This window comes from Crotalus tigris, unplaced genomic scaffold (assembly GCF_016545835.1).
Source record: "Crotalus tigris isolate CLP2741 ecotype Arizona unplaced genomic scaffold, ASM1654583v1 scf7180000024346.1432988, whole genome shotgun sequence".
NCBI classification, from domain to species: domain Eukaryota; kingdom Metazoa; phylum Chordata; class Lepidosauria; order Squamata; family Viperidae; genus Crotalus; species Crotalus tigris.
Genome location: NW_024100515.1, coordinates 766,415 through 782,451, shown reverse-complemented (window position 1 = coordinate 782,451; position 16,037 = coordinate 766,415). Strand labels below are relative to the sequence as shown.

Genomic DNA, 16,037 nt, shown 5'->3' with positions numbered 1-16,037 from the left:
AGTCGCTGTGAGTTTTAAGGCCCCCTAGTTTCACGGATTTTCCATCTTTAACTCTACATGGGGTGCACTTCCCCAGTCAGAATTGGTGAACAATTTAGGTGCCCTTCTGGACCAGTGGCTAGGAGGTCTTTTGACCAGGTTCACCTAGTGCACCAATTGTTCATCTAGTGCACCAGTTCCGGAAGGCCTTTCTTATGGTAATTCATAAGACTTAAGTCACCTCCCAGTTGGATTAGTGTAATGTGCTACATATGGGGCTACCCTTGAAAAACACTTGGAAACCGTAGTTGGTCCAGAGCACAAGAATATGGGAAGTTTTTGGCAATCCTCATTATGGTCATGTAACACTGCTGCTCTGGGTTGGAGAAGATTTCTGGATGCTATTCAAGGTGCTGGTCACTATCTATAATGCCCTTCATGGCATAGGACCGGATTATTTGTGTTACCACCTTTCTCACATTGTCCATCCCACCAGAACTAGTAAAGTCTTCAGATCTCTTTTAACAATATAATTATGTTGGATTCTGCATACATATCTTCTCAGTGACAGCATCTGCCTATAGAGCAGTTTTCCCCCAGATATTTGTATGTCTAAACTCTGTTAGCATTTGCTACACGCTGAACCCCTTATCCAAATACCTTGCTCCCCAGGTATTTGGATCAGGAGCTGAATGAGTTGTGCTGTTGTTGTAGGTGAGATTCTTGGATGATGGGGGTTGTCTAGTGTGCTTGTAGTTTCAATCTTGTAAGCTTCCCAGAGTAACATCTAAATCATATAAATAAATCTTATAAATAAACTTATCTAGTCTATCAATGGATTAACCATTATACGTATTGTATTACTGTGTTTCAGATTCATAATTTATTTGATATCATGTATTTATTATCTCTTATAATTTACCTTTTTCTATTGGAAACTGAAGACAGTCATCTGCAGTATAAAAATACAATAGATAAATAAAAAATAAATAAATAGAAATAAAAGGGAACTGCACCATGCTGGAACCAGAATTACATAGCCAATATCTATGCTAAGCACATCTTTTCTGTGGTGTAATAATTTCCAGACACCTAATAATTTTTCTGTTAATTATCTGAGAAAAGTTTAGTTTTTTTAAAAAATCTATGCAATACATAGATCATACTGATAATTTTTTTTATGAACACATTTTATTGGTTTTTTAAATTTTTACATCAAAGTGCTCAGGAAAACACCGTGGTGAAAGGGTAATCAATCATAGCAAAACAAGTCATATATATATAACTAAAATTAATACCTTAAAAAATTCTCCCCTCTATTTCCTCACATGATATAACAAATTTAGTTTAATCTATTTCTTCTTAAAATTCAATCAATCCACAGAATCATCCCTACTATTACATCTACAAAAATCACTCCTGCTTTTAAGCTCCACTAATTTCAATTAAAATATTCCAATTAATCTTAAACAAACATATTAATAAAAGTTTGGATATCCCTTCTACAACACACATATAATTCCAAGAATAACATTCTAATATTTTCACATATATTCCATCTCTTAATTTAATACATCATTAATTAATACCCTTTCTTCTCTTATCATAAATCTCTCTAATTCTTCTGCTATTACAAAATAGTTTTCTATATAAACAGAGTAAAAAAACAAAAAAAGAATCATTTCGACCTGTTAAGTGAAATTTAATTCTCAACCAAATTAACTATTGTATCTAAGACAAACATATTATTACACCCATTATTATCTTACTGCTTTCATTTACTCAATTAGATTGTCAGATCAGTCCAAATCTCTAAAGCCTTTTTGATCCAATAATTAAGATTTTCAATCACATTTTTAAATCTAACTCTGGCTTTTTTTCTATACCGAGCTGGTTTCTGTAATGTCGCATCTATGTCATCAAATCTCAGTATTTGAGTACTAATGTTTATCAACAAATCGATCTGATCAAAATTCTGTTCTTCTTCTTCCAGTATCATGTAAGCAATATAGTCAATTTTATTCCATATTATAATTTCAGCCTGATTATCCAGGTTGTCATAACTTTCAATTGATCGCATCTGGCTGTCAATTCCTGTTAATTTTAGCAATGGGAGAACTTCAGTTATAGTCATTTTTTTTATCTTCAATGTTCTCCATTTGTACATAGACTTGTGAAATATCCTCCTCTGTAGTGGTTAGTTGATTTATAAAGTAGTTATTTAAGGTCTCAATCTGGGATTTGGGGTCCAAAATTTTTCTAAAGTTCAATTGATCAGTGAATTCTTCCATCTCAAATTGTGTACGCTGTTGCATATAAGCTTCTTCTTGGTCTTTTAAAATTTGGGGCTCAGCTTGTAATTCTAAAAGATGGTCTTTAGTTTTTCTCCATGACTTCATCTCCTCTGTCATTTCCAATATTTTTTCCAATATCAGCTCATAGTCCAGTCCAGAATTCAATTGAACAGTAACTTCTTTCCATCTCAGATTGTGTATACTGTTGCATATAGGCTTCTTCTTGGTCTATAGGTTAATATTTTAAAATTTGAGGCTCAGCTTGTGGTTCTGCAAAATAACCTTTAGTTTTTCTCCATGACTTCATCCCTTCTGTCATTTCTAATATTTTTTCCAATATCAGCTCATAGTCAAGCTGTGGGTAAAAGTCTCCTATTTCCATAGTAAAAGAGTCTTTTAATCTTTTTGTAGAAACTGTATTTATTAAGAGTCCATATACATCTGCCTCCACAATTTTTAAATCACAAACACAATCCACAGCTGTTTCCAAGCTTTTATCTTTTCTTCTTGTTAATTCCTGAAGATCAAAAATGTCTCCAAACACCCAAAGAGATTAGAATTGCAATAAATATTTTCGCCACAAGATGTCCTCAGTAACCTATAAAAGGTTTTTTTCTTTGCACATTAAAAGCCTTTATCTCGTTAAGAATGACAAAGAAAGAGACAGAAAAAAGCAAATATCTTCAGTATAATAAGTAAAATAATACTCTAAATTGCAAATCTTTCCAGGGATGCCCAATATCCCAAAAGTTCAAAATATAATAAGTCCTACATTGTAGTTTTGTTTGAAGTATTTTTTTTCCACCAAACAGACAGATGCCACTCCTTAGAACAGGGAAGTCATCCAAAAAGCAAGCTCTTTGCAGGAAAAATAATTCAGGATGGCGAGAGGGAGGGAAGGTCTCACCTGGATTCACCACAGTGGTTCTTTATGCTTAGATGATTTTCAGACTTCAGCTGGCACAGCAAAGTGATCGGCCATTTTACTGACCGATCTTCTCCATTGGCCCTACAGAGTTAGCTCAGACTGTAGCGGGAGCCGCCGCTCCACCTCAAATGAGCAAAAGCCTCCTCGACGGTGGTCGCCCCTCCAGGGTGATTTAAGACCCACATAAGGGTCTACCGGTAGAGAGAAAAACAACCAACGAAGAGCAAAAGCTCTTCGTATGGCTGAAGCTGCCTGATCCGGAAGCGGAAGTCTCATACTGATAATTTTAAGGATAAAAAATAGCAATTTCCTTTTCATGTCCCAACAACTTCTATTTTTCATCATGCTATATAATAAATAATGTTTAAACATGTATAAAATAACAGATATATTTATTGTCTTCCATTATACACAAGCTTTGTAACTTTCATACCTGCATGTGATATCATAAGACATGTAGAAAAATGGTGGAATATATATTGCAACAGGTGACCAGCTTTTGTCATTTACTTCCCCCCCCCCTCGGATGCCATTATATTAATTTTTTGATAAAAATCAATCACCTGTTAATTTAACAGAGGAGGCAACGAAGCAACTTTCATATACCTGTCTAGTTATATTAAAAATAACATTGGAATGGAATGTGTGGGTGACTATGGGGAATGAGGGGAAAAAATGCTGCCTAGGAAACAATCAGACAAGAGAACCAGGAGTACCCAGTGGCTTTATAGTCAGAGAAAGAAACTGAGGAAAAACCTGCCCTGTAACCTCACCGCGATTGGGGTGCTTTGTAACTGATTCGCAATTATAATATTCTCAGCATCCCGTGGCCACATTATTATCATTTGTGACTTTCAGTGCCAGCTTCCAGCAACCAAAGTCAGTGGGGAAGCCAGCAGGAGGTTGCTAATGACAGTCATGTGACATCGTACCTAATCACCACAGAAGATTCACCTAACAACTGCAGTTTCCAAAACTGCTGCTGTAAATTGGCACAGTCATGCTTTACAGCTGCTTTGCTTATTCCCAATGTCAATTATTGTAATTAACTGAGGACTACCTATATAAACAAGAAGTGTACAAGCTACACATTCTTTTAGGTATTATGCCTCATTTATCTTGGAAATGATAGTTTTTCATTGGGATAGATTTTGATTATTGGGGGGGTGACTAAAAGAATCTTATTGAGAAATTATACATGTTATTTCAGATGTTAAGGAATGGTTGTCATAAATGGTGATCTATTTATTTGGAATATTTTCTACTAATCTAAGGATGTAGCAATAAGTATTACTATGGCAGAGATCTTTTGATACTTTACAATAATATTTTGTATTTATTATATTATGCTGTATTTATCATTTATCAAGGGTTCCACCTCTTTTCTGTTTCTTTGTTGGAGATTGGGTTTTTCTTTTTGTTTTGTTTTATCTTTTTTTAGTTTAAGAATTGTTTTGTTAACTATGTGTGATAAAAATGGAAAATAAATTAATTAGTAATTGCAAAAGAGGTATTAGGAAGGTAGGATATACAATATATCCAGGACATTATAAATTGGTACTTAATAGACAAATTATAATTATACATCTATAACTTTATAGACTTATAAGTGCTAAATACTTTGGAAGCTAAATCTATGCATTAATTAGGATCCTCTCGGTGTTAGCAGAATATTGCATTCTGTATTATTTCAGTTTTCAGATCTCTTCTTCCCATACCCATCTCTTATCTATAAACATAGTCATTTCAGTTCTGGTATCAGCAAAAGTCAGTTAAGGGTTACCAGAAATAACATATCTATTTTAATCTTGATCAGATAAACCAACATTATATTTCTTCCTTTTACTTCTAACAATCTTAATCATTATTTTATTCAAATAATATTGTTATAGCACCATTGTAACTTAAAACAACAGTTATTGAACAAGTGGTAAGTGGGTACTATCCATTTTCTCAAGTCATGTGGTTGGTAATATCTGATACAGCTGAAGGATATATTTGTAGCACATATCTGCAGTTATCTATACAAGAATATGGCACATTGAAGACAGGTACCATATTCCTACTTCTGCAAGTTCAAAAACAACTTTTTCTATCTGAAACTAAACTGCTGGATGATTTTAATACTTAATGAGCATTTATCTGTTCCCTGTTCATATTGATGTTCAGTTAAGAACAGCTGAAGCATAGTTTCAGATTTCATATCCAGTTTTTTCAGATCACTTAACTGAAAAAATCTCCATTAATCCTGAGACAATTTTTTAAAATGGAATTAAACAATATAAGGAATACTTCAAACCAAAGGCATCCAGTTTCTTTGAATATGCTGGCTTCTTTGAATAGTGCACAAGTAGGGCCTAATCTTATATTCCTTTGCATCTGGTTTTCAGAGACATATATTAGATTTAATTTTATTTTTGTCTATGCTGTACTTTTGTATTTATCTCTCTTGCCCTTCACTAGGCTCTTTGTTTTTAATAAAGTATTTAAAAAGAAAACTGGCATACTCTAGGGCAAAGCACAAGCTTCTAACACAGACCTGCACAACCTGTAGAGGGGAAAGGGACATATTGATAAATTAAAAATAATCACAGCCGCGAAGGAGTACCTGGCATGCTAAAGCTCTTAGTTAGCCTTCTGTAAATGGGTATTTTGTGATTGGCTACTGTATGTCCACTATGTCAGTCATTTGGTAAATAGGCAAATATCCCATGGCAGTCACGTACTTAGTGTAACACAACATGTTTTTCAAATTGCAAATGTCATTGGCCCAAAAAGGGTTCTCTGAGTACTCATAACAAACAAAAACTGAATTCTTTTCTCTCAGCTCCTTGCTATGTAGCCTCTGTCAATGTCTGAAAATTTTCTGAATTGTTTATTTTACAGTCATGTGAAAAATTAGTACATCCCATTGAATTTAACTTTTTCAGCACATTTTAATACCCATAAATTTTGATCTTCATTTCAACAATGTTAATAGGTAAAGGGGATATTATATGATGCACCTTATAGCTCACTTGTCCCCAAATGTCCAGGAACTCCAACATCTACCAGGATCCTTGCTGATCCAGGCAATAGCCAATCTGGTATGGTTTTCTGTAAATTGTTTATGGGAGAGATACTTTTTGTCTGCCTCCTCTATGAACCCTGACAAATATGGTTGAACCATAGCTGTCATCCTCCTCAGAGTATGTAAGCTCCATAACTACATCAGGGCTGTGCCTCACTGGGATATTATGTGTAAATAATTTACCTTAGATTCACAGTTTAAAATGGCAGAAATTGAATAATTCAAGTTTTAACCAAGGATCTAAGAATTATTCAGCTAGCATCTAAGAATATAAGCAGTTTGAAACAGGGTGGGTTTTTTTGTTTTGTTTTGTTTTTTTGTAAAATTAGAGAGTTTCGATCTGATACATTCAATATATCCAGATAACAAGAAAGTCCTAGGTGTTGATCTGAGGGATCCAATCGTGATTGGTATAACAACGGATTTCTTTTTTCCATAAGCATTCCATTTTGATCTGCATGTCCCTGTATTCATAATTTTTTCCAACTGTTTTTCCTTAATCCTACCATTATCTGATTTAGCAACATCAGTGACCCAGGGTCTCTTCTTTTCAAGAACTGTTATTATTATTCACACCTCACTTACCTAAATCCTACTTAACTAGGCTTATGGAACTATTTAGACCTAGAACTTAAATAATTGGTGTGCCCCAAGACCCTAAAACAGGGCTTTTCAACCAGTGGTACGGGTACCACCTGTGGTACATTGGCACTTGGCAGGTGGTACGCAACCATCCTAGAAAAGTGGTAGCGGGGGAGGGGAATGAGCTGAACCAGTGGCAGCATCGCACAAGCCTGAGCGAGAGATGGCTGGAGCTGCAGCTTCAGGGCTCAGCGGAAGCACCAAGATCAGCGCCAGGCTCCAGCTGGAACTCGGCGCTGATCCTGGTGCTTCTGCTGAGCCCTGAAAAAGCACCAATCAGCTGGAAAGCAGCACTGATCCTGGCACTTCTGCTGAGTCTAGAAGAAGCACCAATCAGCTGGAATGTTGCAGCATCTCCAGGGTCTTGTGATTTACATTCAGATGCTTGGCAACTGATTCATATTTATGATGGTCACAGTGTCCTGGGGTCATGTGAAGTGACCAAAACCTGCTGCAACCACCCAGCAGACGGACGAATAAAGACCAAACAGCCCCCCACCCCACCCCCGCTGTCAATCTTCAACAGAAATGCTCACAACAATGAAAACCTTGGACAAGAGGAAGAGTGCCGCTGAGTGGGCAGGCAAGTGTCTTTCTCGGCTGTGGCTTGGAGGGCACTTTCTTCAGTGCCACTGTAACTTTGAACAGTCACTAAGCGTACTGTTGTTAGTCGAGGACTACCTGTACTTTATCACTTTTTTCCTTTTTTTTTTGGTTATCAAGTTTTTGACACCTTGCTAGGCGACTGATGGTACTCAGATGTTGCCATATCCTAAAAGTGGTACAGTGGGTGAAAAGGTTGAAAAGCCCTGCCCTAACAGTCTTTGTTTCATGTATTTATTCCAATGGCATTTATTTTCTTTTTCTTCTGGCTCTTAACCACTTAGTTCCTTATTATCTATTTCTGAAAGTATTGTTTGACAAGTGACTTGGTTTTGTTCTCTTTGTATAGGTGTTCATCTGATTTTTAAGTTACAGCCACGACTGTCACCTTCAACCTAGTGTCATACATTCATTTCATACCTTCTATGCAAAAAATATATATACCAGTACTATTTGCGATCTATAAATTTCCTTCAAGAGATAAACAACAAATTCAAAGTGGGAGTGAATTTAATTTGGGAAAGTGGGACAAAAGGAGAATTCCCACACAAACACGGCTTCTTTAATTTGTTTTATATACATATACATACATACATACATACATACATACATACATACATACATACATACATATATATATTATAAAAACAAATAAAACAAAAACGAACACCAGGATAAAATTTAAACTAAAAACGCTTAATCAAATGCCAAGCTTTCTTCGGTCAGCACTACCGACATCATCAGGGTTTAAAACAGGTCGATGTGAGTTTCTTTTATAGCATTGGCCAGTTTTTGCGCACGACTCCTGGACCTCGTCATCGGTCCATCCAATGATCCTAATTGTTTGATTTCTGAGAGGCGCGCATTGGCTGTTTTCTTGGTGTTTTTCGAGGCTGCTATTCCGTTGTTCACTTCCCTTCCTCCACCCTCCCCTTTTGTGCGTACGCTATTATCTATTAGCCTGCCAAAGACTCCCAAAACCAGCGTGTTCTTTCCCTCCCCTTTTTTGGCATTCGTTTCCTTCATATGTATCCAGTTGTTCACTCTCACCCTACTGAGCTTCAGGCTTGCTGTTTTTCCCTCCCCCTTTCCTTCCGTCGTCCTTCTCATGTTTCCATGATCATACTCTATTTCTTTGTTGCTTTCTATGGTCCCTACTCTCTCCTCTTCCCTTTTTTTGATGTTTATTTCATTCGTATCACTCCAGTCATCACGTTGCAACTCTCGTTCTCATTTGTTTCTTTCATTCAACCTGGATCATATTCGTTCTCTCCTCATGGGGGTGTCACTGCACTGTGTGTTTAATTCTGCCCCTCTGCTCTTATCATTCATCCCCACCTTGTGGGGTCCTGGGCTTGTTGTTCTTTCCTCCCCCCTTTTTCTTTCAAACATCCTTCTCGTGCTTCTGTGGTTGCCCATCATGTCACCATTGGCTTCTGGAGTAGCCATTCGTTCTTCCCCCCCTTTTTTGACATTTGTTTTGTGCGTATCGTTATGGCCCTCACATTGTGTGCGACGCTCTGGTTCATTCTCTTCCCTCAATCGCAACCGTTCCTTTATCGTGGAGCTGTCAACATGCCGTACATTTGATTCCACCCTCCTGTTTTTGCGCCCCATTGTTTCTGTACATGTGCGGGTCTTTTTGATGTCATCTGTCAAGCATATTCGGATATCTGGTATGGGGGCTTTTGACCAATATGTTCTTATCTTCATGCCTTCATTGGGGGTGTTATTCCACCCCATGGGTGCTCTAAGGAATACAGGGGACCTCCTTTTTGTCATTAGATATGGTCACCCCTCCTCTTGATCATTGTTTGTGATCCTCATCTCCGTGTCACTAAGGCATCAGTAGATTGCCTGTTGGACTCCGCTCCCCTACTTGACAGCTCTCATGCTCTTTTTAAACGTGTACAAACCCCCAGGGAAAGATCGTCTGCCGGTTGTTCACAGTTATCCACTATCTGATTGTCCATGGTTTGTGATGTTACTTTCACTCTCTCTATTGTCCTATCTCTCTGGTCTTGTGGCAGGTGAGTAGATTGTTTTCATTGGGATTCATGTTGTTGTTTATCCCACGTTCTCAATGCCTGATGTGCCGGGCAGAGTTCTATGTGCCGGTTTATCGAGTTTTTATTGGAGAGCCAAGCCTCTTTAAGTAGGCGGCCTCCTTTAGTAGTGTCTCTGTTTGTACATTGGTGAGGTCAAACTGATGACCAAGATTAGTCATATATGTCCATACCTGTGAGTGCTGTTTGCACCTTTTAACGTCCAGCTTGTGTTCATGCACCCTGGTATTTAGTCTTTTGGAGGTCTCCCCAACATAATTGCAGGGGCAGTCCTTGCAATTAATCCTATATATCACTGACAATTTTTCTTCATTGGAGAGTGGATCCTTGGGGCGCATGAAACTAGATCACAACGTCTGGTCCGGTTTATGGGCCACCTTTATGTTGTAACCTAGCTGTTGCTTCAGACACATTGTTGATATATGGGAGGGGGACCCGTACAACCTGTGTTGGCATCCTGCTGGTTTGCGAATTCTCCTGAGGTTTAGGTGGTGTGCTGTGATGTTTGATGAACTCCACTAGATAGCCATTGTATTTGCAGATGCGGAAGAGATGGTTTTTTTCCTCTGCTCTTGCTTTGGCTGTGCTGCAATGTGAATCTATATGTTTAAACAACGTTCTAACGCAACTTGCTTTATGGGTCACCAGGTGGTTGCTCTTATAATGGAGGGTTCTGTTAGTATGCGTTGGTTTTTGTACACTCTTGTATGTAGGGTTCCATCTGGCTGACGGCTAACTAGCACATCTAGGAAAGCCAAGGAACCATGATTCTCCTCCTCTCCTGTAAACTTGATGTCCAGGAAGTGAACAATGGAGTAGCAGCCTCAAAAAACACCAAGAAAACAGCCAATGCACGCCTCTCAGAAATCAAACAATTAGGATCATTGGATGGACTGATGACGAGGTCCAGGAGTCGTGCGCAAAAACTGGCCAGTGCTATAAAAGACTCCCATCGACCTGTTTTAAACCCTGATGATGTTGGTAGTGCTGACCGATGAGAGCTTGGCATTTGATTAAACGTTTTTAGTTTAAATTTTATCCTGGTGTTCGTTTTTATTTGTTTTTATAGTATGGCTCTGCCCAGGATTTATATTTTTAATGAAATCATATACACACACAAACATATATGAATCTAGTTTGATCATTCATTTGTGGCAAATGAATTCTTATCTCAATTTATTCATTACTTATTTATTACTTATTTATTACTTATTTATTCTGGGCCCAGTGCTCTTCAACATCTTCGTCAACGATTTGGGCGAGGGGATAGATGGGGAACTCATCAAATTTGCAGACAACACCAAGCTGGCAGGAATAGCCAACAATCCAGAAGACAGGCTTAAGATATAGAAGGATCTAGACAGACTTGAACACTGGGCACTATCTAACAAAATAAAATTCAATGGAGAAAAAAGCAAGGTTCTACATTTAAGCAAGAAAAACCAAATGCACAGGTACAGTATAGGGAGTAACTTGCTCAATAGTAGTAACTGTGAGAGGGACCTCAGAGTCCTAGTGGACAATCACCTAAATATGAGCCAGCAATACGCTGCAGCTGCCAAAAAGGCCAACACAGTACTAGGCAGCATTAACAGAGGGATAGAATCAAGATCACGTGAAGTGTTAATACCACTTTACATTGCCTTGGTAAGGCCACACTTGGAATACTGCATCCAGTTTTGGTCACCGCGATGCAAAAAAGATAATGAGACTCTAGAAAGAGTACAGAGAAGAGCAACAAAGATGATTAGGGGACTGGAGGCTAAAGCATATAAGGAATGGCTGCTGGAATTGGGTATGTCTAGTTTAATGAAGAGAAGGACGAGGGGGGACATGATAGTGTTCCAATATCTCAGGGGCTGCCACAAAGAAGAGGGAGTCAAGCTATTTTCCAAGGCACCTGAAGGCAGGACAAGAAGCAAAGGGTGGAAACTAACCAAAGAGAGAAGCAACCTAGAACTAAGGAGAAACTTCCTGAGAGTAAGAACAATTAATCAGTGGAACAACCTGCCTCCAGAAGCAGTGAATGTTCCAACACTGGAAGTTTTCAAGAAGAGACTGGACAGCCATTTGTCTGAAGTGGTATAGGGTTTCCTGCCTGAGCAGGGGGTTGGACTAAATGACCTTCAAGGTCCCTTCTAACTTTACTACTACTACTATTATTATTATTATTCATTTTTTCTCATTAACTTTTTGTTCTTCATATAATTTTATATAGGCATATTTTATTAAGTTAATAAAGTTCCATTATTGCCCCTAAAGTGATTCATATATTTGCCAATAAGTAATTAGATTAAGCAATGTTGGTCCAGTTCTTAGAATTCTGACATGGTATTCTTATATGTCCAAAGATGGAATAATGAGGAAGCTTGCCGGAAAAAAAACAGAAAAAGAAAAAAATATTTTTTTCTTCATTATAAAACAGAATCTAAATAACATAGTTTTCTCCACCTAATGAATGCAGAAAAAGTTAAAGTAATGGGAGTGGAAATATTGCTATGTGGGAAGAAAATGGTTTAGGATTGGGACCAGAATTATCCAATTATCCACCTTATTACATTCTCATTAAAGCCTGCCTGAAGGCTTTAGGGGCATAAATGATGTGGAATTTAAGATATGGGACCAAGGTGTATAGGATAATAGCTAAAAACGGGCCATGAGATCCATATATTATATTTTAGCTACTATGTCATCAACAAATGTTTTCAGCTAATAGTTTTGTTCTTGATTATGATTTGTGGTAGTTGGTACATTTTTCCAATTACCTGAATTTCAGATTTCCTTTCCTTTAAAAATGTTCTAGGAAACCTGGCAGAAAAAAAAGGGAGAATTAAGCTATACATTAAACCATCTGATCCTACACAAAATTAGGTGTTTTCTTTTTCTTTGTCCATCTAGTAACACTTCTAATGATCAATAGATGGTCATGAAAGCCACGGCAAAAGAATATAGGAGTAAAACTAAGCTTCTACAAATATAGATCATCTACATAGGAAGGAATTTCCCAACTTAAAATTCCTCTTCTTCGTCCCGCCTAATCTTATGTAATTCTCTAATTTTATTTCTCTTCACATTAGCTCATACTATAAGAGTCATCCATGTATTTTGTAAGGAATTGTTCATTTCTTTGAAAACCAGGGATTCAACTTTAAGATTATAATTGTATACTTTGTTTAAATATATTTATATTACATACAAGTTTCATTTTAAATTAGATTTTCCTTTTTTAAAAAATTATAGCATCATATAATTAAAATTTGGCTACCATTTTAATCTCAAAGATTGCCTCAGTATACAAATGCCTTCCAATTAGAAGGAGATCTCTTATATCATGAATCAACAGAAAGGGACAGAAAATATAAATCTTCCACGAAAAGAAAATACTTAATCATCTCTATTTTGAAGGACCATATGAGCCAATCCTTTCTAATAATTTTCTGAACTGTTCAGCATATTTGGATTTCCAGGAGAAATCTAAAGGAACAGGCAAAAGTAATAATATAATATTTAATATTTATAGATGAAAAACTATTGTGGTCAGTGACTGAAAGATGCAATTTTTGATACAGAATAAGTTTCAGAGATTGTAGCAGAATATATGGGCATAAGCTAATTTTAATGAGATAAGTATATAATTATTTTATGCCCAAATTGATTCACATTCAAATCCCATGTTGTACTGATTTTAGGAAAAAGATGGTGAAATTTTATTTAGCTTTATATTTTATTTTTCTAGTTTTCACTCAGTCTACTGTTTAATCTTTGATTACAGGCTACTAAAGAAGTAATAGAACGTGAGGCCCCAGGAATGGCCTTGGCAATGCTGATGGGATCACTTAATGTTACACCTCTGGGCATGCTCTCTAGGTAAGAATGCTAACAAAAATATCAAAAAATTTTCTCTAGAAAACCTAAGGTAGTGGAATGAACAAAAGTAATTCATCATCCCTTTCTCATTTTTATATCCAAATGGCTTCTTTTATTGTTTTATGGTTTTTATTTGCTTGCTTTATTTTTTTATTGTGGGGTATTTTTGACAGATGGAATTCAGGAAGAAAAGACATTGAATCTCTCTTGCAAAATTTTCACATAGTAACAATGTGTAGAAGTTATGCTGCACTTTCAAACTATTTTGCATATTTTGCTTCAGTACACTACACAACAATATTTTAAAGTAGATTGTGGATCCCATATTGCAGTCAATGAGAGATATAAAAGATTTTAGCGGTTATATCTCATGGCTGTAGACAGTGACTCTCTCTGTCTCTTTTTTCCCCTCATAGAATTATTGTAAACATCTTCCAAAACAAAAATATTGAAAAACACATGACTTAACCCAAGACCCCAATTCTTTACTCATCGAGCAAAATCAGTGAACTCAGTGAGGCATACTAAGCAGTCACTTTGCAGAATGAGATGGACAACAATTTAATAAATAAAAATAAATACTAAATATGCATGCAAAACATTACACTATGGGATATTTTCTTCAAGGATTAAGTTGCAGGAATAACCCAGTTTTGTTGGCTACTTATTGTCAATGCTGCTAACATCAGATGTTCTTGCTTTGACAACAGATGGAAATACAGTCATTTTTCTCTATTGCTTTTAGAGTTAATTGATGCTGGGAGGGGGAATGTGGATGAGAGTCCAGCTAGTCATAACAATAATAACTCAGCCATGGGAACCCAAGGTTATTGAGCTAGCGTTGATAGAGTTTTGACGGGCTGGAGAGCTGGGGGAAAAGCCCGCATTTCAAGCTAATTGAGAAATGTGATTTATGACTATTTGTTGGAGGAGGGAATTGTGCTTTATTACTTTGGATCCAGGGGAGGGGAATTTAGTTTTTGGTTTCAGCTATGTAGTGCCGATACTTTGTTTCTCGAGTAAAAGATTCTTTAAGGTAAACAATACCTCAAAGTTCTTTTGAAGAGTTTCAGCTGTCAGAACCATGACATTAAACCAAAAACTCCAATGTTTACCTAACTATCTTGGGGTCCCGAGCCCCAATCGCTGTCCCTAGAATTGAGGGATAGACTGACAAAGATTCGGGAAATATCTCAACATGGAAAAAGAAGGAGCGTCTGAAACCAGCACCCCGGCAGTGGTTGCTCCCTCAGAGGAAGGAAAACAGGCCAGCATGCTGGTGGAGAAGGAACTTTTTCAGGTCTCTCAGATGGGGGCAAGACCTAAGCTGCAAGGACACTGATCTGGTCATCGGAATGAACCTTACTCAGTGGAGACTCTAGACACTTTGAGACAGCCTTGACACAATCAAGTGCTTTGAAGGCGGATGAGGTCGAGCTGCAAGGAGGGGCTTCCCGCAAGTCATGCTCCCTGGACTGGTGGAGAACTACAAAATTGACTACCATCGAGGACTCGGGTGAGTGGAAGTACCTGTCCGCAATCTGTAGTCAATCAGTGGAGAAGTTGGTGGAAAGATTTGAGGAGCTAGAAATGAAAAGTGGAGAACAACCCTCCCGTTCTCCATACCCAAGCAATTGGCAAGGCAGCCACCAACTCATGCCAAGGGGAAGTCCCAGTCCCACCTGTGCAGGTCAAGCAGCTTCCCCATCCTCGAAGCCATCTACCATGGCCTCCAGCCCCGTGGGGAGAGACAGCTCCAGTCATTGCCATTCCAAAAGCCCAGATCACCGCCAGCGAGATAAGAGCCCAAACCGTCACCAGGACAGCCGAAGCCTGGATCGACACACTTACCGGCCACCCAGCCTGGGGCCCATACAGCAATGAGGGATTTCCCACAGATGGGAGGCCAGCAGTCGCTGGCGGTGAAGCAACCGAACTGGGGGTGGCTGCAGCCCCCGAATGTGCAGCAGCAGAAGGAATGATACAGCCACTAGGGGATCAGCAACCGCTGGGAGTACAGCAGCAGCAGTGGGGCTGGCCGCCATCTCCAAACGTGCAGCAACCGCTAAGGGGCCCGCAACTAATGGGGATCCAGCAACAACCACCTCCAGGGCCACAGGGGGGCCTATGACAACTGGGGATGCCACAATCGCCTGCAGGTCAGCAGCAGTGGGGGTGGCAACAGCTCCCGCACATGCAGCAACCACTGGCAGGCCCACAGCAACTGGGGGTGCCATTTCAGCAGCCGCTGAGACCATTGGCAGTCATACAGCAACTGGGGATGCCACAGCTGCCAGCAATGCAGCAACAGCCATGGGGTGGCAACAATCCCTGAACATGCAACAACTGCTGGAAGGCCTGCAGCAACTGAGGATGCAGCAGCTGCTATAGGGAGGCCAGCAACCATTGGGGGTGCAACATCCACAGTGGGGAGGCCAGCAACCACCAGGAATGCAGGCTCCCTGGGGAGCGCAGCAGCCACTGATGGCACCACCTCTTAGAGCAACCTTTGATGGAGACCTGGAGAAGCTGATCTTTTTCCTCAACCAGGTGCATTCTCACTTGAACAGCTGTGCCTATTTCTACCT

At 38.6% G+C, this 16,037-nt stretch overlaps 1 protein-coding gene across 16 annotated transcripts in view; it reads left to right on the top strand.

Moving 5' to 3' along the window:
- GPHN (gephyrin) overlaps positions 1-16,037 on the top strand; it is a 252,541-nt gene that overhangs the window by 138,279 nt on the left and 98,225 nt on the right. For all 16 annotated transcript variants that reach the window (XM_039326902.1, XM_039326899.1, XM_039326897.1 and 13 more), the window contains one exon: positions 13,355-13,449. In XM_039326902.1, the coding sequence (XP_039182836.1) occupies positions 13,355-13,449 (95 nt within the window). The remainder of the gene's footprint in view (positions 1-13,354; positions 13,450-16,037) is intronic.